The 25589-nt window shown below is 37.7% G+C and overlaps 1 protein-coding gene across 1 annotated transcript in view; it reads right to left on the reverse strand.

The window, feature by feature from the left end:
- Positions 1–25589, reverse strand: part of ADAM9 (ADAM metallopeptidase domain 9) — a 145732-nt gene that overhangs the window by 116399 nt on the left and 3744 nt on the right. Inside the window, 3 exon segments of the mRNA XM_043563717.1 lie at positions 1141–1219; positions 14876–14934; positions 18180–18277. Coding sequence (XP_043419652.1) covers positions 1141–1219; positions 14876–14934; positions 18180–18277 — 236 coding nt within the window.

Genomic DNA, 25589 nt, shown 5'->3' on the forward strand with positions numbered 1-25589 from the left:
TAAGGATTATAATTAACAATATGTAACAACTTTGTATGGTGACAAATGGGAGCTAGGCTTGTCGTGGTGGTCATTTCATAACGTATATAAACTTTGAATCACTATGTTATATAGTGAAACAAATACAATATTGTAAGTCAACTACACTTCAATTTTTTAAAAAGTATTAACTCATTTAAGCTTTCCAGTAACTCCATGAAGTTGTAATTATCATTCCCATTTTAAGGTGAAGAAAATAAGGTACAAACAACTCAAAGTAACTTGACCAACAATAAATGACAGAGCCAGCAACAACAACAACAACAAAAAAGAGCCAGGATTACATCCAAGCAGTGTGAAATTAATCTAAAACAAGGGTTTGCCTTCTATTTATTTGAAGTGCACTGCAAAAGTGCATAACTGACATAAACAATTCAACCCAGCCAAACATTACAGAGCTTGCAGGAAAATAACACGTTTAATGGGAACAAAGACTTCCATGGACACTCATGCAAAAGAAAGAAATACAGAATAGCTAACTGCCAAAAAGGACTGCAAAATGCTCTTCCCAAAAGACACGAAAAATGTTTATGCTCTAATTTAATAATGCATAAGGCCAAATTCAACAACTACCAATTATTTTGAGTATTCCTGGCCAGTTCTGTCTTCAGAAATACTCTGTTCTCTGATGCAAAGAAGACCACATTTCTTTAGAAAAGAACTATTTTTAGTAAAAAATTACAACATATAACAGCATACAAGTGTTTGTTCTTTACTAAGTACTAATGGCAAATCAAATGTCTTAATAAGTAAGAGATGCTTTCAGGGAGATTAACTTCCAGCAAAAACAATTTTTTAGATTTTAAAATATAGCAAACATTCATAAGGAGTAAGGATTACCATAAATAGAAGATTATTTCTTGAACTTTAAAAAAAAAACATTTGACAACTTGAGGACCTGGAGAACTGTAAAGTGCACTCCAGTCCATGTAAATACACCCACCACACACCCCCTTCCCAGGACAACTCCATATATTATAATGTCAAGAGCGGCCCTGGGTGACTGTGTGATGTATACATAGTCTTCTGTACCTGAATAGAACTAATTGTAAAATTATAATTATGTTAAATTCCAATATAAGATCAAGAGGAAAATGTTACCTGTACATCGGGATGGTCAGAGATCAGAACCCCTTCCTTGTTGTAGGTATAAACTACAAAATCTTGGGGCAAAAGGTCTCTGGAAGAGGAATAAAACATATCACTTAAAATTATTTTACCTACATACAACTAAGAAACAACTCATAAGGCAATATTCCTAGAACATATAAACAGGAACAAAAACTTTCACCTGACAAATTATTATTTAAAGGGAAAGCTAGGGGCGCCTGGGTGGCGCAGTCGGTTAGGCGTCCGACTTCAGCCAGGTCACGATCTCGCGGCCCGTGAGTTCGAGCCCCGCGTCGGGCTCTGGGCTGATGGCTCAGAACCTGGAGCCTGTTTCCGATTCTGTGTCTCCCTCTCTCTCTGCCCCTCCCCCGTTCATGCTCTGTCTCTCTCTGTCCCAAAAATAAATAAATGTTGAAAAAAAAATTAAAAAAAAATAAATAAAGGGAAAGCTATTATAAAACAAAAAGGTCATAAATAGACTCAAATCTGAAATCATGTGCGTTGCTTCCTCATAAAGAATGCTAGGCTGCCTATGTGTTCTAGTGGTCATAAAATGTTGGCTGCAAAAAATAAAGTAATGTCTTTAAATTTTTCTGATACATCTCATAGGAAAAGTATACATAAGGTTATGTACTTATCATATTTCTAGATGATGTACTCATCATGTTTCTTAGAAGAAAAATAAGTGCTTTTACTCTTTCCTAAAAGTCCTATATAAACGAGAAGCACTCACTGCTTTAATCTTGTAAGTAGAGAGGCAAAATCAGTGTCAGTTGGAGGAAACAATTACTGCTGATTGTTGAACTCCCTTGCATGTTAAGGGAGCTCAGTATTGTAAACCATATGTGTAGAGACAGGGTTATCTTCGTTAAAGAAAACAACTGTTCAGTGATACTTGTTAAAAATGGTAAGGCAGACTTTATTCAGCTCCACTGTGATAAGTATAAGAACCACTGCAATGAGAGATAAAGGATCAACTACAAATACAGCATGGGCAAGTGGGAATTTATACCCAAGGGGCAGAGGTCAGTGGATAGGAAATTACTAACTGAAAATATCAGTGGTGAGGGGTGGTCTGGCTAAACTAACCTAACAGATTCTCGCTGAAGATAGGCCAGGGTGATAGGAAATCACCTGGGGGGTGGTAAGGATGAGGAACCTGATCACACGTCCAGAGGGATCAGAAACCAGGGGGTTCTTGCTAAAACCAGATTTTATAAGGAAGTGCATGGATGATGTACTTAGGAAAAGGTTCAACCGCCTAAGGTTTAGTCAAGCAAAGAATGTTTGTCAGTCTCCCCTCTTGTTCAAGAAAAGAAGAGACATCCTTCTTTCCTCTGAACAATATAAATCCAGACAGAATCTGGAATCCTTTTGTTCATTAAGGACCAGCTGAATCATCTATTGGAACTTGGTAGTAAAGGACATTTGCTGGATGGTGCTAGCAGTCAGGCATTTAACGAGGACGGTTGCTATGAAAATAAAGACAAATAAACTCAGTTTCTGAATCCAGTGGGCAGCAGTCAAGGTTTTTAGATTTGAAATTCTCGAAGCATGTTTAGATGGTAGAGGATGGCACTGTCCATCCGACAAATCTTCCTGGTTGGAAATTTGAATGTACCCGGTGATGGCATCAGGCGTTCTGGTGAACTTTTTGAATGGTCCATACCAGAAGAGACAGGAAGGTTGCCCATATGTGAATTGTTGTGGTAAATTTTTTTTTTTGAAATTTATATCAATTTGTTCAGCTTCTACTTGTAGAGCTTCAGGAAAAGGGCAGTTTTAACTCTCAATGATTCCAACTCAGAAGGGAGAAAAACTAGAAATGTTAATTTGGAGAGTGGTAGCCAGATATTGGAGGAAACCAGAAGATTTCAGATTTGGTAAAAAAAAAAAAAAAAAAGGCAAAATGTGCAAGATGGAACTGGCAAGGGTACATTGGAGTTTTCTACTGAAACAAACAAAAATATTCTCTCTACAGTCACCCTCATTTCTGTCAAAGATAATCAAAGTAAGACTAATCTGTTTGCCAAGTAAGTCAAGTCTCATTAAACCTGCCCTGATTATTTACGTAAGTGCAGCAAAAACAGTGATTGGCCACACAGGTCCTTGTTTGAGTTTCATTTCCTGGAACATTTCATAAGGAATCTCAGATGGGACTTCTAAAAGCCTCCCAGGATGGGGCATCTGAGCAGCTCAGTCAGTTACATGTCTGACTTCTGCTGAGGCCGAGATCTCACATTCCTGAGCTCAAGCCCCACATAGGGCTCTCTGCTGACAGCACAGAGCCCACTTTGGATCCTTTGTCTCCCTCTCTCTCTGCCGTTCTCTCTCTCTCTCTCTCTCTCTCTGCCGTTCTCTCGTTCTCTCTCTCTCTCTCTCTCAAATAAATAAAATAAAAATAAACATTTTTTTAAATAAAAAAATAAATAAAAGCCTCTCAGGGCTTAGAAGCCATCAGATTTTGCCTGCAGTGCCTAGAGGTATGGAGAATTCCTCTCTTCTCAAGGTTTTCAAAATACCCAGAGGTTCCTGGACCGGCCAGAAATGACCCTCCTTACTCAGCTGTAAGGCAGGAAACCCTGCAAGAGGCCAGGTACAGGCTGGCTTTACCAAGGTGTGTGGGGTGACGGGAAGGTATAAAATTGGCTCCTTAAAGTCAACCTTAGCTCCTTAATGCTGTCTGATCATACCTGATTTGATGCATATCATTCTCAAATATGACATTCCAGTCAAAAACCTTGATAATACAACTAAGGTTTCCAATTGGATCCTCACAGATTCTCACTGAACTTCCACAAAAAACCATACTGCCATGAAAATAAGGATACTCTCTAAAAACTTCTAATTTCTGGAGGTCTTGGATAGGGAGAAAAGATCAATGGTTCAATTCCATATACAAAAAGAAAAAGGTTTCCTGCAATCCCTATCAAAATAACACCAGCATTCCTCACAGAGCTAGCAGAGCAAACAATCCTAAAATTTGTATGGAACCAGAAAAGACCCCAAATAGCCAAGGCAATCCTGAAAAAGAAAACCAAAGCTGGATGCATCACAAAATTCTGGACTTCAAGCTGTATTACAAAGCTGGAACCATCAAGACAATATGGTACTGACATAAGAACAGACACATAGATCAATGGAACACAATACAGAACCCGGAAATAGATCCACAAATGTATGGCTAACTAATCTTTGACAAAGCAGGAAAGTATATCCAATGGAAAAAAGACAGTCTCTTCAGCAAATGGTGTTGGGAACACTGGACAGTGAAATACAAAATGAACCTGGACCACTTTCTTACACCGTATACAAAAAATAAACTCAAAATGGATGAAAGACCTAAACGTAAGACAGGAAACCATCAAAATTCTAGAGGAGAAAACAGGAAACAACCTTTTTGACCTTGGCTGCAGTAGCTTCCTACCTCACATGTCTCCAGAGGCAAGGGAAACAAAAGCAAAATGAACTATTGAGACCTCATCAAGATAAAAAGCTTCTTCACAGAGAAGGAAAGAGTCAGCAAAACTAAAAGGCAGCCAACAGAAGAAGAGAAGATATTTGCCAATGAAATATCAGATAAAGGGTTAGTATCCAAAATCTATAAAGAACTTACCAAACTCAATACCCAAAAACAAAAATCCAGGGAAGAAATGGGCAAAAGACATGTCTTTTCCAAAGAAGACATCCAGATGGCTAATGGACACATGAAAAGATGCTCAACATCATTCATCATCAGGGAAATACAAATCAAAACCACAATGAGATACCACCTCACACCCGTCAGAATGGCTAAAATGAACAACTCAAGCAACAACAGATGTTGGTGAGGATGTGGAGCAAGAGGAACCCTTTTGCGCTGCTGGTGGGAATGCAAACTGGTGCAGCCACTCTGGAAAACAGTATGGAGGTTCCTAAAAATATTAAAAATAGAACTACCCTACGGGCGCCTGGGTAGCTCAGTCAGTTAAGCATCCAACTTCAGCTAAGGTCATGATCTCATGGTTTGTGAGTTCAAGCCCCATGTCAGGCTCTGTGCTGACAGCTCAGAGCCTGGAGCCTGCTTTGGATTCTATGTCTCCCTCTCTCTCTCTCTGCCTCTCCGTCACTTGTCGTCTGTCTCTGTCTGTCTCTCTATCAAAAATGAATAAAATGAAAAAAACAATTCTTAATTAATAAAAAAAAAAAAAATAGACTACCCTAAAACCCAGTAATTATACTACTAGGTATTTATCCAAAGGATTAAGGAGTGCTGATTCGAAGGGGCACATGCATCCCAATGTTTACAGCAGCACTATCGACAATAGCCAAATTATGGAAAGAGCCCAAATGTCCACTGATAGATGAATGGATAAAGAAAACGTGATGGACTACTACGCGGTAATCAAAAAGAATGAAATCTTGCCATTTGTAACACATGGATGGAACTAGAGTGTATTATGCTAAGTGAAATTAGCCAAAGAAAGACAAATATCATATGATTTCACTCATATGTGGAATTTAAGAAACAAAACAGATGAACTTAAGGGAAGGGAAGCAGAAATAACATAAAAACAGAGAGGGGGACAAACTATAAGAGACTCTTAAATACAGAGAACAAACTGAGGGTTGCTGGCAGAGTGTTGGGTGGGGGGATAGGCTAAATGGGTGAGGGGCATTAAGGAGAACACTTGTTGGGATGAGCACTGGGTGTTACATATAGGTGATGAATCATTAAATTTTACTCCTGAAATCATTATTACATTATATGTTAACTACTTGGATTTAAATTAAAAAAATAAAAATTTTAGAAATTTAAAAAAAGTTTTCCTTAAATTTGGGAAACAAAACATTAAAGAACCAGAAATGTTTCAACAAAAAGTCATAAAAAAATTATAATAATCCTCATCAGTTCATTCAGGCCCACGTAATTAAGTCTTGTTCTACTTAATCTTGTGTTAGCAGTTTTTATGAATCCATCAGTTTCTTCATTAGTTCTGGCATTCTTAATCTAATGGCAAGGTCTGAAACTTTTTAAGTGATGCCATCAAGGAGCATTCTAACCTGTAGCTAATTATAATGCTTTCAGAGAAGAATCACAGTAACTGTCTGTGACAAAACACCTAAAATAGTTGTGGTTAAAGATCTGACAAGATTTCATTATAATGCTATTGACAAGGACATTTCGTTATTTCTGTGACATACAGCAATTTAAGGTAATAATTCAACAATGACAGCACTGATAAATTTCTATGATTATCATACAATTTCTGAAATAACCTGTAATAGTAACATATCCACACACATGTAACCTAAGAAGGCTTATCATCACTTATTTGACAATGCTTCCCATGTAATTTAACATATCAAATACACGTAATTAGTTATACATCTCTCTTTTTATAAGAGACAAAACCCATGAGATTTTCCAAGGGTCATCTAGGAAATCTCAAAGTTAGTCTAAGGTCAAAAAGACTTCACTTAGAATCTGATATGGAGAAGTTGTCATGTCAGAAGGTTTGATCACTTGACTAAAGAAGATCACAGTCACTGTAAAACAATCCTTAGTCATCCACTTAACCAAAATCACAATTAAAAGATATCAAAGGCAAACACAGAAAGTTACATGGTTGTAAAACTTCTTAGCCTCTTACAATTAAGAAGACCTGGTTTTCATCAATAGTCAAAGAACTGATCAACATAATATGAAGCACAAAAAATTATTTTAAAACACAAAATCTTGTTTTCCCAGGCATATTACTTACAAGGTAAAGAAAATCAACTTTTTTTTACAATTTCTTATTAAGAGCAAACCAAAAGAAACTTTGCTGTTTTAACATTGAGAGAAAATCAAATAATGGTTTTACATCAATGTACTATTAGTACAAAGGCAAATTTTTTTTTAATTAAAAACAATTTTGTTTAATAATAAATACAAATAAATCCATCCAATCTTGGCCAACTTTGACCAGAAAAAGAAAGATTCCTTTTCTAAGGTTCCTTTTCCACAAATCTTACAAAATTTTTTTCTTATATCCATTCAGTTTTTCTCCTACTCTTTTCTTCTTTCTCATTCTGGAACAACCAGTCCATTCTACTTTCCAGTAAAATTACTCTCTTCTTCCCTTAACAAAAACGCGTCCTTCATAACTTTCCTCACCAAAAATACATCTTACTTTCCCTGAATACAGTTTTTCTTTACTATTACTATTCCTAGTAGTTTCATTTACATATATTGATATTTTTAACCATCTGAAACCCAAATTTTCAGTGAAAAGTAGGAAGCAGACAATTGCAAACTCACTATCACATACTCAACATACTATCATAATATAGCAAGTTTAAGAATATATCATTTCTATAGACATGTCATTTTCATAGTATAACTTTATCACACTTACTTATAGAACTAAATATATTCAGCTTTTCTATACCATATTAAAAATGAGATACCAAAAGTAAAATAAAATTAATGTTCAGCAATTAATGTCTCAATATTTCTCTAATTTGGAAATGATCTAGATGGTCAATAAATATCCATCCTTAACTTAGTATAGCTTTAATGTTTAAAGTTATGAAAAAGGTTTTGAAACTATTCTTAAGGAGAACTATCATAAAACAGAATGATCAATGAAAAGTTCATTTATAATCTTTTATTCCATTCATATCTATTTAATTTACTTGATCTTAATAATTATACTTGAATTACCCATGAAAATTTCATAAGACATTAACTAAACAAAGCTAGCCATCCATCATCTTAAGTTATTTTTCCTGTTGACCGATGAAGTAAGTAAAAAAAAAATCACAGAAGCAAACATCCTAAAGAATCTAAAAAGTTATTCATGATTCTTCTTTCTTTTCTAACTGCTGTGTTTGATGTGCACCAAGCAATTCCTTTTTATTATACATTTTGTTTTTAGGTTGGATTTATAGTTTATAATCTTAAACATCTAGCAGACACAAATTTGTCTGACTAGTAAACAGAGATAGAAAAAAACTTTGTATCTGCAACTCTGACAACTCTGAAGTAGTCAGAGTTTATCAATAAGTTTAGCAATAATTTTAAAGCTAGCTTTATTTACCAAAGGTCATCCCAGATCATGTGAACTTAAAAAACAAAAAACAAAAGACAGGTTACTTTCTATACTTCTGAATGTTAAGAAAACTTAATTTATGTAAGTGTTCATTGTCTCCAGACCAATTTTAATAGAACTCCATTAAGGAATTTTATGAATTAATTTGTTAATACCATCCAGAAGTAGAAAACTACCACACATCTAGAATATACATATATAAACATATATATGTATAACATATATATATGTATATATATATAAACATATATAGACAGATACAAATAGAGATCCTATAGCTTCCATTTCAAAATTTCAGCTATGAATCAGTACAACAGTAATACAATCTCACTGGTTTATCCCCACTTTGTTTTTTCATCCAAACTGTGTTTCTGGCAAATGGACCAAGTTAAGGTTACCTGCCTACCAATAACTGTGGAGACTTTTTAAGATTTTCTTTTGTTGTGATAATGTAATATGAAGGCAATGAGCTAAATTTTAGGTGAGTGACTAGAAGACATCTAAGTGCTGTCTGGATGTTTCCAGCCCATGCATGGGCAAATCATCCAGCTCTATTTCCAAAGAGTCTTTTGTTTCTCTTCTGAGCCTTAGGTAGTCGCTCTCAGGGGTACCTGACTCCCTTAAGAGGCCCCAGCGGAGGCCAGGGCACCTACAATTCCAGTGGCTGTAGAAAGCCGAAGGGCTGAAGTGGGACGGGAAAGGCAGCAAGGGTGGACAGAGGGATGGAGAACATAGGGGCTTGAATAGGAACATCTCAAAGGAGTCAAAGGATCTAGGGCAGAAGACTGAAGGTGGTAAAAGGAGGAAGGAGGAGCAGCAGCAGCGGGAAGGGAGAGGTATTGGGAGTCAATCTGGGGAGATCTCAAGTTTCCCAAAATGGCCAACGAAGTTCCAAATTATCCTCAGCAAAATCATGCCAACAAGAAAGGAAGTAGGCCCAGCAGAAAGTCATCAGGAGTTTGAGAAAAGCGTTTCAAACTCGTTGACCGAGAAATTCCCCTGGGAGAAGTGGGATGCAACAGAAGAGGAGAGAGAGACCTCACAGAGAGTAAGGAAGAAGAGTCTTCCAGCCCAGGAAGTCAGGGAATAATCCCCACTCCCTACACAGAACAAGGAGCCAGGAAGACCTCCAGCCCAGCAGGTACCTTGCAAAAAAGCTTGCGACTTTAACCCAGCTTCAGAGAGTATAACCAAATCTTAAAAATCAAAATCTGTCCTTACCAGCTTCAACAGACATTTGTCTGAAGCAATAGTTCAAGAGTCAGATTCACCTATGGATCCCCAATCAATTAGCCAGTAATAAAGACAAAGGCTTCAAAGATAGGTACATACTTAGGGCCCTAGGTGAGAGGTCTGAGGGTCCAATGATGAATCTGACCCCACCTAAGTCATGGCACCATGACTGCCAAAGAAAAAAAAATATCAATGACACTTTTTTTAAAAAGTTTAATTTTGAAAGAGAGAGTAAGCACGCACATGTGTGCACTCTTGCATAAGCGGAGGAGGGGCAGAGAGAGGAGATAGAGAATCCCAAGCAAACTCCTTGCTGTCAGTATGGAGCCCAATGCAGGATTCAGACTCACTAATCACCAGATCATGACCTGAGCCGAAACCAAGAGTCGAATGCTTAGCCAATTGAGCCACCCAGGTGCCCCTCAATGACGCTGTTAAAGATGGTAATGATGAGAGGGGCACCTGGGTGGCGCAGTCGGTTAAGCGTCCGACTTCAGCCAGGTCACGATCTCGCGGTCCGTGAGTTCGAGCCCCACGTCAGGCTCTGGGCTGATGGCTCAGAGCCTGGAGCCTGTTTCCGATTCTGTGTCTCCCTCTCTCTCTGCCCCTCCCCCGTTCATGCTCTGTCTCTCTCTGTCCCAAAAATAAATAAACGTTGAAAAAAAAAATTAAAAAAAAAAAAAAGATGGTAATGATGAGAGAGCAGAAGGCAAGCTGAGGGCTAAGCATAAGCCAACACCCTGTAACCCCCCACCATGTGGATATGTGTGACACTCCTCAGGCACTCCTGGCTGCCCAAGAACAGAGGAAGGGGAAAAACAAATGGCCAACTGATAGAGATCACAGTCAGGCAGAACATAAATCCGTATCAGTTTGCAACTGTCTTAATGATTTACAAGAAAAAAGCAATCTTATCAATAACCAGACTTTCAGAAACCTATAGACTCAATTTCCTGGGATGCTAAAATTACCATCCCCTCCAGAACATACAAAATCTTATATAATCAGTCACTCCTCACACTTATAACGCAGCTCTTTCTGCCCACAGGTCCTGTTCCTGTGCTATAATGAAAACATCTTTTTGCACCAAAAAAATCTCAAGAATTCTTTCTCAGCCATTGGCTCCCAAACCCCATTTCAAACCACATCAGTAAGGCAGACTTTATTCAAGTCCATTGCACTGAGTGTAAGGACTACTGCAATGGGATTTCACAGTGGAGGAAAGAGGTAAGAATTAACTCCAAATACAGCATGGACAAGTGGGAATTTATAGCCAAGGGGCAGGGTAGAGGGGTCAATGGATAGAAAATTACTAAGAGGAAACTTCAGGGGTGAGGGGGGTTCTAGCTAACACAACCTAAGAGATTCTTGCTTAAGACAAGCCAGGGTGATCAGACCTCACCTGGGGATGGTAAAGGATGAGTAACCTGGTTACATGTCCACAGTGATCAAGGGCAAGGGGGGTGGTGGTTCTTGTCAAACTGACTTAGCAGGGTTCTTGCCAAAACTGGATTTTACAAGAAAGTGCACTGATACACCTAGAAAGAAGGTCAGCAGCCTGACTGAAGTTTGGTCAAGCAAACAATCTGTCATTTGCAGCAGAACTGGAGCAGCTTTACGCTTATCTCCAGGGATTATGGACAAGTCAGGGAGGCAACGTGCTAGCTGGTGATTTAGAATACACCATTTAACGTTCTAAACTCCCCCTGGAGGCAGCCAGGACCAGCTTCCCTGTACTGTTTAGAGACGGAGAGATTGATGGTTTGCATGCAGAGTAATGAGCTACAGAGCCTGATTTGGGCTACATGACCAGAGTAGTATAAAAGATGCCTTGTGTAAACCTGTGCCTGGGCTCCCATGAAAATAGATGCTACACACTATCTCAGAGGTTTGTTAAACTGAAGACAAAGCACATCTGTGCAACTGAGAAAGGACCCTGAGGGGCTTTGCATAAAGTTTTCAAACCCCTTGATTCTCTGCACTTTCTCTGTCCTGATGCACTGTATCATTTACCTTTATTAAAGGCAACTTGAATAAACTTGGGAGTAGCCTGTGGAGTCTTCAGTCCTTTTAATTCGTTCATCACTGCACTGTCTCCCCTTCTCTCTCCCCAACACATGCGCGCGCGCGCGCACACACACACACACACACACACACACACACACACACACACACGTGTCTCCCTCTAGTGGTGAATCCGAAAGATAGTTTGCTTTGCTCTGCTTATCTTCCTCTTTGGAAGTCACTGCCTACCCAGTGAGAGAGAATTCTACTATGCTTCTCCAGAAGCAAACTTGCCACTATGTGGCATTCACATAAATAACTAAATCTGCCTAATACTAGGGTTCAGGATTAGTAGGTCCGTTGGGCTTTCATTCTAAGCTAAATCCTCCAACCCAGCCCTTATCAATAGTAAAAGTGACATGTAACCTCTCATTTAACTTACCCTTGTATTTAATTTTTAAATTTGCTCCTCATAGGCAGAGAAAGATGTGACCTCTTCTTTCCCACAACCCCCAGTTCCTGCCAAATACTCCATATAAGTGACTATGTACCCTCCTCCACAAGAAGGGTTCAATGGCTTTTACCAAATTCTCAAGGGAGACCCAAAAAGAGTTAAGACCACTATTCTAGAAGCAATGGAAGGAAAAAATAAGCATTTGCTACAATATAGTCACTCTTTTATTGAATGTCATAACTTCTCCATTATTACAGAGAATGTATCTGAGCCATTTTATTCTAGGCTATCTACCCTAACTTTTTTTCATTGGTGATCATAGCTTTGATAACCACCTTTCAAAGACACTCAAACAAATGCCTGGGAAGGTACCATTTGCCACCAAATCAAGAAGCATAGTAATGTAGAGTATACATAGCACATATATTTGGATCACCAGACTTCCAGTCAAATGACCTGGATTTGTGCCCCAGCTTGAACCATTACAAACTGTGATACTGAGCAAGGCAGTAACCTTCCTGAACCTTAGTATTCTTATGCATAAAATGAGGACAACAAACACTGCTCAAGAATTAAGTTGTTATTAACAATATGATAAATGAGATCAAGGTTGTGAAAATGTTTTGTAAGATGAAACCTATGCAAAAAATAAGGAACTACAGTGGACCCTTGAACAACACAGGAGTTCAGGGCGCTGACACCCCACACAGTCAAAAATCCACACATAATTTTTGACTCCCCAAAAACTTAACTACTGATAGCCATCACTGACTGGAAGTCTTACTGATAACATAAGCAGTCAATTAACACATATTTTACACATTGTATGTATTATATACTATATTCTTACAATAAAGTAAGCCAAAAAATGTTAAGAAAATCATAAGGAAAAAATACGTCTACAGTATTGTACATATATTTATTATATGTATAAGTTGACCCATCAGTTCAAACCCATGTTGATCCAGGGTCAACTGTATTATTTTATTGACATTAATTTTAATTGATTTACACCTACAGGAAGGATGAGAATAAAATATTTAGATCTATTAGATTTTTTTTTTTTTTTACATAGCGACATCACTACATTGGAGTCAAGCAGGATCCTTCAGGAGTTTTGTGAGAATTAAATAAATACTATACCTAAAAGTACCTAATACAGTGCCTGGAACACACACACACACAAAAAAAGTGTTCAATAAATGTTAACATCCATCAAATACAGTAGAAGACTTCAGAAAGTCTGTCTGAAAATATCTGTCACATTGCTGAAATTCTGCCAAGGAGACTCAAACCCTTTGGGTGAACATCCTCTTCTAGATAAAAAGTCTTACTCAAACTTGAGGATGCAAAAAAAAATCAGGAAATCCTGTTAAAACACAGATTGCTATGACACCTCCCAAAATTCTGGTTCTTTCTAGAGTTAGGCCTGTGAACTGGCATCTCTGACAAACTCTCAGCGGCTGTGCAGAGGTTCCAGAACTAGGCTTTGAGCAGCACTTCCTTAGACAGAAACACTTAGCATCCCTTCATTCATACCTCATTGTAAATGGGTCTATCGTGTGGCTTTTTTTTTCTAGGATCTCTCACTAAAGATATTAGAAGTTTTGCTGCGTAAGAAAAGGGAAAGATGGGAGAAGACAGGCCATAGGAAAGTTGGGTGACTCAGCATGCTTAAAAACTTGGCATTTCAAAAAGACAGCCAAAGAACACAGGTTACCAAGGTGGGATTAGGAGAAAACATGCCAAAATGCAGAGAAGGGATTAAAATGGGGATGTGAGGAACAGCTGGGTGGCTCAGTTGGTTGAGTGTCTGACTTTGGCTCAGGTCATGATCTCGAGGTTTGTGAGTTTGAGCCCCACATTGGGCTTGCTGCTGTCAGCCTGTCAGCAAAGAACCCGCTTTGGATCCTTTGTCCCCATCTCTCTGCCCCTCCCCCGCTTGCACATTCTCTCTCAAAAATAAATAAACTTTTTTTTTTAAAAAAGGGGGGAGATGAAGGGCGCCTGGGTGGCTCAATCGGTTGGGCATCCAACTTTCGGCTCAGGTCATGATCTCACGGTTTGTGAGTTCGAACCCTGCAAGGCTCTGTGCTAACAGCTCGGAGCCTGGAATCAACTTCAGATTCTGTGTGTCCCTCGCTCTCTGCCCCTCCCCCACTCGTGCTCTGTCTCTCTCTCTCTCAATAATAAATAAATGTTAAAAAAAAATTTTTTTTAAAAGGGGGGTAGATGAGAGACTACTATTGTGTTCTACACGTTTGTGTCCCTCCCCCACACCATAGAAACATTCATATTTTGAAACCCTCACCACCAGTGTGGTTGTATTTGGAAATGGGGCACGAAGGAAGTAATCATGGTTAAATAAGGTCATAAAGGGTGAGGTCCTGAGCTGACAACATTAGTGTCCCTATTAGAAGAGACACAAGAGAGCTTGCTCCTTTCCCACCCTTCACCCCCCACACCAAGGAGGCCATGTAAGTGAACACAGCGTGAGAAGATGGCCATCTGTAACTCAAGGGGAGAGTCCTCACCAGACACCAGCCCAGATAGCACCTTGATCTTGGACTTCTGGTCTCCATAACTTGTGAGAAAATAAACTTCCTTTTTTTAAGTCTCTGGTATTTTGTTATGGCAGCACTAGCAGACTGATACTAACTATTAAAGACTTCTTTACCTCTGCTCAATTGTTCCTTGGGCCTATCACAATTAAAAACTTTTCTTCTGAAATACAGCTTTCTGTAAATTTATTTTCGCTTGCCTTAATGTCAATGGAAACACCAAATAGTATGGCTTTTTCCACACTGCTACTCTTGTTATCCTCACCTTTTTATCCATCTACTAAACAATATCTAACTAAATATACAATTTAAATATACTACTTAAAATATACTTTCTTAAAAATATATAATATTTTTAAACAAATTACTAAAAAGCCAAAGTAAATTAAATTTCTTACTTGTTCTTTTCCAAGTGAATAATATGCTCTTTTCCTTCAGCTTGAATAATATAAGATACCTAAATGCACAGAGAAGGAGAAAAAAAACAATAAAACACCATCTTATAAATTACTTTTCAAAAACAGGTATTTATAAGATACTGGAAATTATCCTGAATTAAAATAATTTAGCACTGACTGAAATTGTTTTATAGAACTTTATAACTGTTCTTAATAAAAATATACTCTGACAGGGGCACCTAGGTGGCTCAGTTGGTTAAGCATCCAGCTCTTCGTTTTGGCTCAGGCCATGATCTCGCAGTTTGTGGGATTGAGCCCCTCATCAGGCTCTGCGCTGGCAGCAGAAGTGTGCTTGGGATTTTCTCTCTCTCTCTCTCTCTCTCTCTCTCTCTCTCTCTCACACACACACACACACACACACACACACACACTGATCACCCCTACCTTCCTTTAATAACTTATTGTGGGAAATCATCTGCATGTCCATCTAAACTCTTCTTAAATTCATTTATAATTCAGCTGTAACTTCAGGGATTATTTCTATTAAGTCTGTCCAAGTATTACCTCCAGTATAAAGTAATTCTTCCTTTTGTTTAAGTGAAATGAATTTCTTAGTTTCAAGAGATTATCTCTAGTTCTAATTATCCAAAAGTTGACATTTGTACGCTTTTATGATTTTGTATCTTCACACAGCTTACCACATTTCATCAATCCTAAATCACACTTTTTTCCCCTCAAATGAACATCTCCTGAATTCAGGATGCATCATACAAAGGCAGAGCAGTCAAACTGGTAGGACTCTGTTTCTTTCTTAATTAGTGGTATATTAAACAATAGTGTGCCTTACAATGGACAGCATCTCAGAGCCAACAAACTAAGATAAGACAACTTGCACTTACACATCCTGAAGTTCATGGGATCCTCTTCTCTACCTCAAACAACTCTGAAACAACTTCCCCAGCAACTCACCACTTCATTAGTCAGAAGCATTTAATGTGACCACTAGAAGCAGGAGATTCCACTTTGCCTTAACTCTTTAACAAAAAAGAAAGTCATGGAGGGACTCAACAAATAATATTATTAGAAGTGTTCTCTTATTTTCCTCACTGTCTCTGGACTCCAAGTTAACATTTTGCCAAGAAATAGCATGATCCCCTCTTCTAGGGCTCATCAACATCTCAATTTGAAGGCCTAGACCAAGTTACAGAATCTGGCACTCTGCTTCCACATCTGAATGCGAGCCTGTGATCTACTTCGATCTCAACTTAGGCATCAAAAATACCAAGCTCCTAGTTACAAACTTCTGGTGACAAAAAAGACAATGGAAATGAAAAGTACAGCATAGAAAATATAGTCAGTAAAATGGTAATAACATTGTTTGGTGACAGATGGTCACTACACTTAACATGGCGAGCACTGAGTAATGTATAAAATTGTTGTATCATAATACTGCATACCTGGCACTAATATAAAACTGTATGTTAATTATACTTCAATAAGAAAAGGATGAAAACTAAAAATAAAATGAAAGAAAGAAAGAAAGAAAGAAAGAAAGAAAGAAAGAAAGAAAGAAAGAAAACAACAAAAAAAATACTAAGCTCCTTCCATTGTCATAGCTTTGGCATGTGCTGTTCTATCCTCTCTGCTCTTGGTCAGTCATATGATATAAAATCACCACCATCGTGTCATCTGAGAAAAATTCTGAAGAGTCTGAGGATTGTTTCATAATGCTATATTCCTTCCCCAAATATCTGCCTGGATTGCTCATTCCCCTGCTTTACTCGAGGGTCACTTTCTCAGTAAGGCTTTTCCAGGCTTAAAAAGTACAAACCCTCTTACCCCACCCTTACCCTCACCCAGCACTCATTATCCACCCTGCTGCTATAATTTTCTCAAGAGCACGCATTACCACCTTAAGTAATCTACATCAATCTACCTTAGTTCTTTGTTTTTTGTCTCCTCCCCCAACCCCACTAAAATGGAAGCGCCATAAGAACATGGATTTTGTCTGTTTCGTTCACTGCCATAACCCTAGTGCCCAAACAGCACTTCTACTTCTCCAAATATTTATCCAGGCACATGAATGACATTTATTATGATCACAAGTATCTGTGTGCATAGTCACTGTGCTAAAGAGTGAAGAAGAGGAGACAAATAATGAAGTATACATTAATTCTATTCTAAGTCAAAACATAATCCAATGGCAGTATGTCCAGCTCAAAACAGAAACAAGGAAGAATTCTAAATTGTAGGGTTATTTATTCCTTACTTATAGAGAAGAAACGGGGTTGAATGATCTACCCCAGTGGTAGTACTTGGAGGGTACTAAACCAAAAAGCTCCTGACTCTCAACTCCAGTGTTCTTTTTACGAGGTCCCGCCCCTACACAATGTTCAAACTACCCTCTTTTTATGAATATATCAGCAATTCAGACATAATTAACAAAACTCTAACCCTCCTTATCTATTACTGTTAAATTACAGTACAGTTAAATTATGCTTCTATAAAGTTGAAGAATTGGCAAAATCAGTTGAAATCCAAACATTTTTTCTGAACTTTACAGTAGGAGAAAATAGTATAAAAAATAATTTTTGTGCATTGGGTTACAGCGTTCACAGCACAGTAATGTTTCTTCTGATATGGAGATAAAACACTTTTGAGTAAACATTCCCAAATATGAAATACATACATGTAACATACTACCATTCTCCAGAGCCTGTGAAGATACAGTACGAAGTATTCTTCCTATCACAAACTAAGAGAGGTTCATTCTTATTATTATGAAAAAACCACTGTAACCATCACCAGTGAGAAAAGGGTTACAAGTCTGTATAATCAGGGGCACCTGGGGGGCTCAGTCGGTTGGTGTCCGACTTCAGCTCAGGCCATGATCTCAGTTCATGAGTTTGAGCCCCATGCTGTCAGCACGGAACCCACTTGGGATCCTCTGTCCCCCTCTCTCTTTGCCCCTCCCTGCTCATGCTCTCTCTCTCAAAAATAAATTAAAAAACACTTTTAAAAAATCTATATAATCAGCATCCTAAACTGGTCATAGAATTTTATTTAACTATTTCATTCTGTTATGTTTCAAGTCGACCATTTGTCTTAAAAAAAATAAGGAACTACTAAGGATCAATATATCACTTTAAGTAGAGTAATGGCCAACAGATATCAGTGCCATATGTATGGTGGTGCACTAATCACTGGCCAACACTACTCACTGAACCAATCCCTGCTGAAAATAACACACCTATCTTTAAAAAAAAATTTTTAACACATACATATTTCTTAAGAGATAACTTGCCTGTTCTGAAAAGGGCCTAGGGGCTTCTCTTCGTTCTCTAGTTAATCTCCAAGGAGTTATAATTTCATATGAAGAGAGATGTGAGGTCTGTTGAAAACCTACAGAAAAGGGAAAAACAAATATTATATAACAAATGAACCTGAAAAATTAAATGGTACCAAAATGTAATGGAAATCAAAAGCTTTATGTCCAAATCACAAAATCACGTGACCTTCACATATATACCTGTGTGTGTATGTGTGTATATATACACCATATAATTTTATACAAAAAATAGCAATATAACTGATAAGTATGAAAGGGAAAAATATATTTCCTAAAAAATAATGTAAGTCTTCACAGTGCATACACAGCAATCATTTTCAAACAATTGTTTGCTATTAACTCTTTTTCTTAAAAGAAATCTTAAGATATAGACACAAGAAAAAAAATGTGCTTTGGTGGGAAAATAGAAGGAAAGCATCTGGAGCCTAGCCCATTCACTCATCTCCCATTTTCCACCCTCATCCAACACAAATGAAATCCCAAGACGGTATTGGAATACCTATGAAACAGACCAGGACAATTAGAGGGAAAAGTTGCTTTCAATGCCTGATGGATTAACTCTAATAAATATACACTTAATAATGTAGCAATTATCTCAAATGAAATTACTGCCACAAATCTGTCCTAAAAACTAAAACTTCTGATAAAATTTATTAACACTGAAGAACTCAAAACCATCATGCAGCCTTACTCCCAATTCCAATCCTGTTCACTTTACTGCACAGTAGAATCATATCTAAGTGGAGGTTGGGTTCTAAAGTCATCTCTTGAGCAAAAATTGAGTATAACCAAAATTTCCCTAATTCCTTACAAGACTTCTCTTATTGGAGTCTGATACAAAGTCTCTCAATACATCCAACATAATATCTGATGGCATGTCAATTTTTTTCAGTGAATTTAATGAAGTAGATGGTTACACCTAAGGACCATGGATGAAAATTCCTTGTCTCTATATGTTCATATGTACCTAAACCACATCCAGTATGAGGAGGCTTCAGTCTAGCATATACAAAAAGGAAGACTAATGCAAGAATAGTCACATTCTTCACTCAGTAGATCAATGTATGAAATAATTTCATTAAGTGGAATTTCTTCAACACATGCCCAAAAAGGGGGGGTGGAAGGGTGAAAGAGCCTTATAATTTAAAGAGCCTTATAGGGGCACCTGGGTGACTCAGTTGGTTAAGGGTCTGACTTCGGCTCAGGTCATGATCTCATGGTTCGTGAGTTCGAGCCCCGCATCAGGCTCTGTGCTGACAGCTCAGAGCCTGGAGCCTGCTTCAGATTCTGTGTCCCCCTATCTGCCCCACCCCTGCTTGTGCTCTGTCTCTCTCTGTCTTTCAAAAATGAATAAACATTTAAAAAAAAATTTTTTAATAAATAAAGAGCCTTATAAATGTATGGATTTGTTGGATTCTAATTCAACAAATCAATAGAAAAAAACAAATTCTGAATCAGGGAAATTTTAACACTGCACAGATGTTTGATGATCTTGAAAAACTTAATTTTTGTATGTGTGATAACCATATTGTGGATAAGACTTTCTTTTTAAAGTCCTTATGTCTTAGAGATTCATTCAGAATATTCACAGACAAAACTGTATGTCTAGGATTTGTATCAAAATAATCTGGTGTATGTCTGAGGTAGGAGATACATACGAAATTATATTGAAGTTGGGTAAGGGGTACATGTGAGTTCATTCATTATTCTTCTCTCTACTATCATGTGTGTTTAAAATTTTCTAGAATAAAATAATTATTCTTTAAAGTAGTTACCTATAGGAAGTAGGATGAAGGGAAAGACATTTACTTTTCACTTCAATCAACTGCATTATAGCATTTATGAAATATTACATCATATCATATACACTACAAAATGTCATAAATAAACATGTAAATATCACAAGTAAACATACCAAACTTGCTGAAAGGAGTTATCACAATGGAATAGAACCAGAGAATATTGAGATAAGGACTTGGGGCTTTATTTCCTGCACTACTCTATATCTGTATTGTTTGAATTTGTTTTTACAATGAATGAGTAATTCATAATTCCTGTATTACTTTTGAAATTATAAGGAGAAAAAGCATGTTTCTTCAATAAAGAAAAGTATAACCTATTTAAAGTACTAATTATCGGGGCGCCTGGGTGGCTTGGTCGGTTAAGCGTCTGACTTCGGCTCAGGTCATGATCTCACAGTCCGTGAGTTCGAGCCCCGCGTCGGGCTCTGTGCTAACAGCTCAGAGCCTGGAGCCTGTTTCAGATTCTGTGTCTCCCTCTCTCTCTGCCCCTCCCCTGTTCATGCTCTGTCTCTCTCTGTCTCAAAAATAAATAAACGTTAAAAAAAAATTTTTAAATAAAAAAAAATAAAGTACTAATTATCTAGCATCTCCCAAAGCTCCTTCCTTTTCATCAGCCTTACTAACCCCACACCTTAGAAAGAAGACTACAATCCTTCTTACCTGGTCTCCCTACTCCCACTCTCTTCCTTGAATCCAACCTGTGTGTTCATTTACCCATTAATTGTTTATGTCCCTCAGATTTCTCAAATACAAATGAAAATGAAGTATTTATAGCTTTCTCCAAGATAACACTGTATATACAAATGTCTATAACCTTGTCTAGTTTGAGATTTTAAAAGATACAACAGAAAAACAAATTGTATTCTATCCAATACAATACATATAATACTAACAGTTTTCAAACTCTTTACCCATCTTTAAACACCTTATGTCTTTATAATATGATATACTATCTAAATGTGGATTCAAGCCATTACATAAAAACACCAGAAATGGATTCCAATACTCACAAAAGCAACCATGAGCTTATCCAAGGCATATTTATAACATACTATGATAAAATATCATTCAGATATTTGGAGTTATTAATTGGGAACCATGACAAAAGAAATCCATGGCCTTAATACATGCCGGCTTCAAATCACTAGATAGAAACATCCTTAATCCCATCCACATTAATTGAGGTACAGGACTACTTCCTCACCCAGAATAAACCTTTCAATGACTTTTGGGTTTTTTTTTTTTAATTCCTAAAAATACAAGTTTCAATATTATCCTTAATAATTTCACTCTGGATCATGTTAATCTGTTCATCTACTAGGACAGTCAGTCACTCTAGAAGTGGTGTTGTTAACAGAACCAGACCCTTGTGCTGTCTAGCCAACAGAAACTGACAAGGGGGGAGGCGGGGAGCCTGGGTGGCTCAATCTGACTCTTGGTTTCGGCTCAGGTCAAGATCTCACAGTTCATGGGATGGAGCCTCATATCAGACTCTGTGTTGACAGCATGGAGCCTGCTTGGGATTCTCTCTCTCCTTCTCTCTCTGCCCCTCTCACTCTCTCTTAAAATAAATAAATAAACATTAAAAAAAAGAAGAAGAAAGAAATTGACAAGAGGCCGAACAGGAGTTTCAAGCAAGGCTTTTATCAGGGGCTTCTGCAGGAGCAAAAGGCAGGGAACACAAGGCAAAGTATCCTTGGGCTAGCTCCCTGAAAAATGTCCAGGGAAAGTTTTTAAAGGGGCTGAGGCAGGAAAGAGGCGACATCTTAGCACATAGGGGCAGGAAAATACAGAAAGTTGGGCCCACAGGTAGTTGATAGACCATACTTCATACATGGTATGTTTCATTTGCATGTTAAGTTAAATTTTTAGCATTACATTGAGGAGAAAAGTCAGTGATAGGTCAGAGCTAGGTCCACTTGGCTCTAACTGGCCTGGTGTTTACAGGAGCATACAGGCTGTAAATTGGGTCCTGGAGCTTGTTACAAGCTTGTGGCTTTTGACTTCCTGATCACATGTAGCCACCTGCAAGCTGGACTAGAGAAATGGGTTATTGCCATTCGTGCTCTGAGAGGCTTCTGAGTTTTTCTGCAAGTTCCTGTTCTGTTTCAGTGGCACGAACAGTCGGCAGGAATAAAATTATTTTAGTGAGTAAAATAAATTAGAAGCTCTGTGTGACAAAAAGTAAATCATTGTGTACATTTATTTGCAACTTCCTCTGACTCTAGAATGATTTCAAAATAAAACCTTTTGAAAGTAAATCGTTATAGGCAAGAATACATATGCTAAGAGGCTCAGGCAACTGTTAAACTAGAAGCTAAACAATATGCAACTGAAGTTTTCTCATTACAACTCAGAAGAAACATAACAGAGAAAAAGAAACATCTCAGAACTACAAATGGGCAGGCAGATAATTTAAAGAGCTTTCAATTTCAAACAGGTTAAATGACTTTAAAATGTCATACAGCTAGCTTCAGGCCAGTTCTGAAACTATGATCTTCTACCAAGACTGTTAGCAAAGAATAACAATCCAGTATAGGAAAGTAACATTCTTTCTGTCCTTTTCATTTTAAAATATAATTCTTGATAGGAAAAAAAACAAAAAAACAGCACCACAATTATCCTTTATTTTTAATAAGACTTTCAAAATTTTAGCAACCAAAAAAAACTTCTGTATGCAGAGCCATTATTCCAATACTGACTTCTTGGTTTTAAAATCCAAGGATCTTTCTGAGTCCCATAAGGAGTTCCAGAACATCATAAGAAATTGCACATATTTTTTCCCAAATTCCTTTCTCTTTTTTTTTTTTTTAATTCCAAATAGAGGCAACCTTCTCATGGGAACCAAAACAATATATTCCCCATGTTACTATAAAGTAAGTATATGCACATTATTTGTATAAAGCTTCAACCTCATCACTGCTGACATTTGGGACCAGAAAATTCACTGCTGTGGGGGGCTGCCTTGTGCAATGTAGGATGTTTAGTAGCATTCATGGCCTCTACCCACCAGATGCCAGAAGAACCAACAGTGTGACAGCTAAAAATATCCCCCACATGCTTTCTGTGGGCAAAACTGCCCCCAGTTGAATATCACTGGTATAAAGATATAGTTCACAATTAAAATACAAACCTATCAACTAGATGGAGAATACAAATTTGTTATTTTAGAATTTGACAAATAAGCACACTGTCAAAAACCACATTACTGGGAAACATGGGCTAGAGACAAAAATAAGAGCTGAAACATGAAACTTAAAGAGTCTTAAACTTAGTGAAAGAAAAGAAAGGATGTTAGTTGCACTTTTCTTCCTCTAACTCCTTAGATCTTTCTATGAACTCTGTTTTGGAGAAAGTCTATGTTTCATAAGAGTAACTGTAGTAGAGGGCAACAAGTTAAAAGAATTGTACTTAATTGCAAAGCAAACAAACATGGGCTTTTCTCCTTTCCTTCCTGCCTATTATATAAACAAACAGCCACCTTTAAGTATTTTCACTGTAGAAGATAAACCCAAGTGCCACATATAGTACAAACAAAATAATTCTGTTGCCCAAATTATTTCTTGAAGAGAAATTATTGTAATTAGATCAAAATAACGCTGTTATTTTGAGCCACATATTTCCATCTCATTCAAAAGGTCAATCCCAAGTGTGTATATATATATATGATATATATCATATATTAATAACTATATTTTAAAAATTATAATTGCCACTGCTATGTCCTACCTTTTTACATTTTTTGAGTGTTGTAATTTCTTTCCACATTTACTTGTCTTCACATTTAAAAATAAACAGGGGCACCTGGGTGGCTCAGTCGGTTAACTGTGCAACTCTTGGTTTTGGCTCAGGACATGATCTCATGGTTTGTAAGTTCCAGCCCCGCAATGGGCTCTGTGCTGACTGTGCAGAGCCTGCTTGGTATTCTCTCTCCCCTTCTCTTTCTGCCCCTCCTGCTCACTCACTCTCTCTCTCTCTCAAAATAAATAAACTTAAAAAAAAATCTTAAAAAAAAAAATGCCCCTTTGGGAAAACCAGCAACCACTTATAAGATTTAATGCCCTCAAGAACTTAAGTTCCTCTAGCAAGGAATTTAAGTTTTTTGAGACAAAGGATGATATATCTAGTAAGGATGATAATCTTATTGATCATATGTTTCCTACCCTGGTACAGGGTTGAGTAAACGACTTTTTACCTTTATATCTATACATACATAGATTTCCTAATTGTTAATTATCATCTACAACCTGAATTATGCTTTATTTTCAAGATTAACATCTTTTATATCAATTTTCTAGAAATCCACATGGTCCACATATTTGTCATTTTAGGGGCAATGCTATATTTCTTTTTTTTTTTATATGAAATTTATTGTCAAATTGGTTCCCATACAACACCCAGTGCTCATCCCAACAGGTGCCCTCCTCAATACCCATCCCCCCCCCTCCCACCCCCATCAACCCTCAGATTGTTCTCAGTGTTTAAGAGTCTCTTATGGTTTGCCTCCCTCCCTAACTTTTTTTTTCCTTCCCCTCCCCCATGGTCTTCTGTTAAGTTTCTCAGGATCCACATAAGAGGGAAAACATATGGTATCTGTCTTTCTCTGTATGGCTTATTTCACTTAGCATAACACTCTCCAGTTCCATCCATGTTGCTACAAAGGGCCATATTTCATTCTTTCTCATTGCCACGTAGTACTCCATTGTGTATATAAACCACAATTTCTTTATCCATTCATCAGTGGATGGACATCTAGGCTCTTTCCATAATTTGGCTATTGTTGAGAGTGCTGCTATGAACATTGGGGTACAAGTGCCCCTAGGCATCAGCACTCCTGTATCCCTTGGGTAAATTCCTAGCAGTGCTATTGCTGGGTCATAGGGTAGATCTATTTTTAATTTTTTGAGGAACCTCCACACTGTTTTCCAGAGAGGCTGCACCAATTTGCATTCCCACCAACAGTGCAAGAGGGTTCCCGTTTCTCCACATCCTCTCCAGCATCTATAGTCTCCTGATTTGTTCATTTTAGCCACTCTACCGGTGTGGGGTGGTATCTCAGTGTGGTTTTGATTGGTATTTCCCTGATGAGGAGCGACGTTGAGCATCTTTTCATGTGGGCAATGCTTATATTTCATTGAATGGTTGTACTGTACACTGCAGCCACACTCTCAGGTAGCTGGGATCAGAGCTTCTATTCACAACAGGATTCCAATGTGTCAATGAAGCCAATGGAACAGGCTCTCCAGGGGACTACTTGCACGAGGGTTTTAAGGAGCTACAAAAAGGAAAGGGGGGAAACCTCCTAAAATGAGTAAAAACCTCATTAAAAGAGAAATGTGTCAATGGGAAAAAGGCATTTCCCTTATTTGGGAATGGATTTTGTCCTACAGTATGACAAATGTCTGGCAGTGGCATCGCTTACTTATAAACTAAAATACTCTAATCCTTAAGATAAATATAAACAAATACAAAAACAACTGCAGATCTAAAAACTAACCAAATTGGGGCACCTGGGTGCCTCAGTTGGTTAAGCGTCCAACATCGGCTCAGGTCATGACCTCGA

Source organism: Prionailurus bengalensis, chromosome B1, assembly GCF_016509475.1.
Source record: "Prionailurus bengalensis isolate Pbe53 chromosome B1, Fcat_Pben_1.1_paternal_pri, whole genome shotgun sequence".
Lineage (NCBI taxonomy): Eukaryota > Metazoa > Chordata > Mammalia > Carnivora > Felidae > Prionailurus > Prionailurus bengalensis.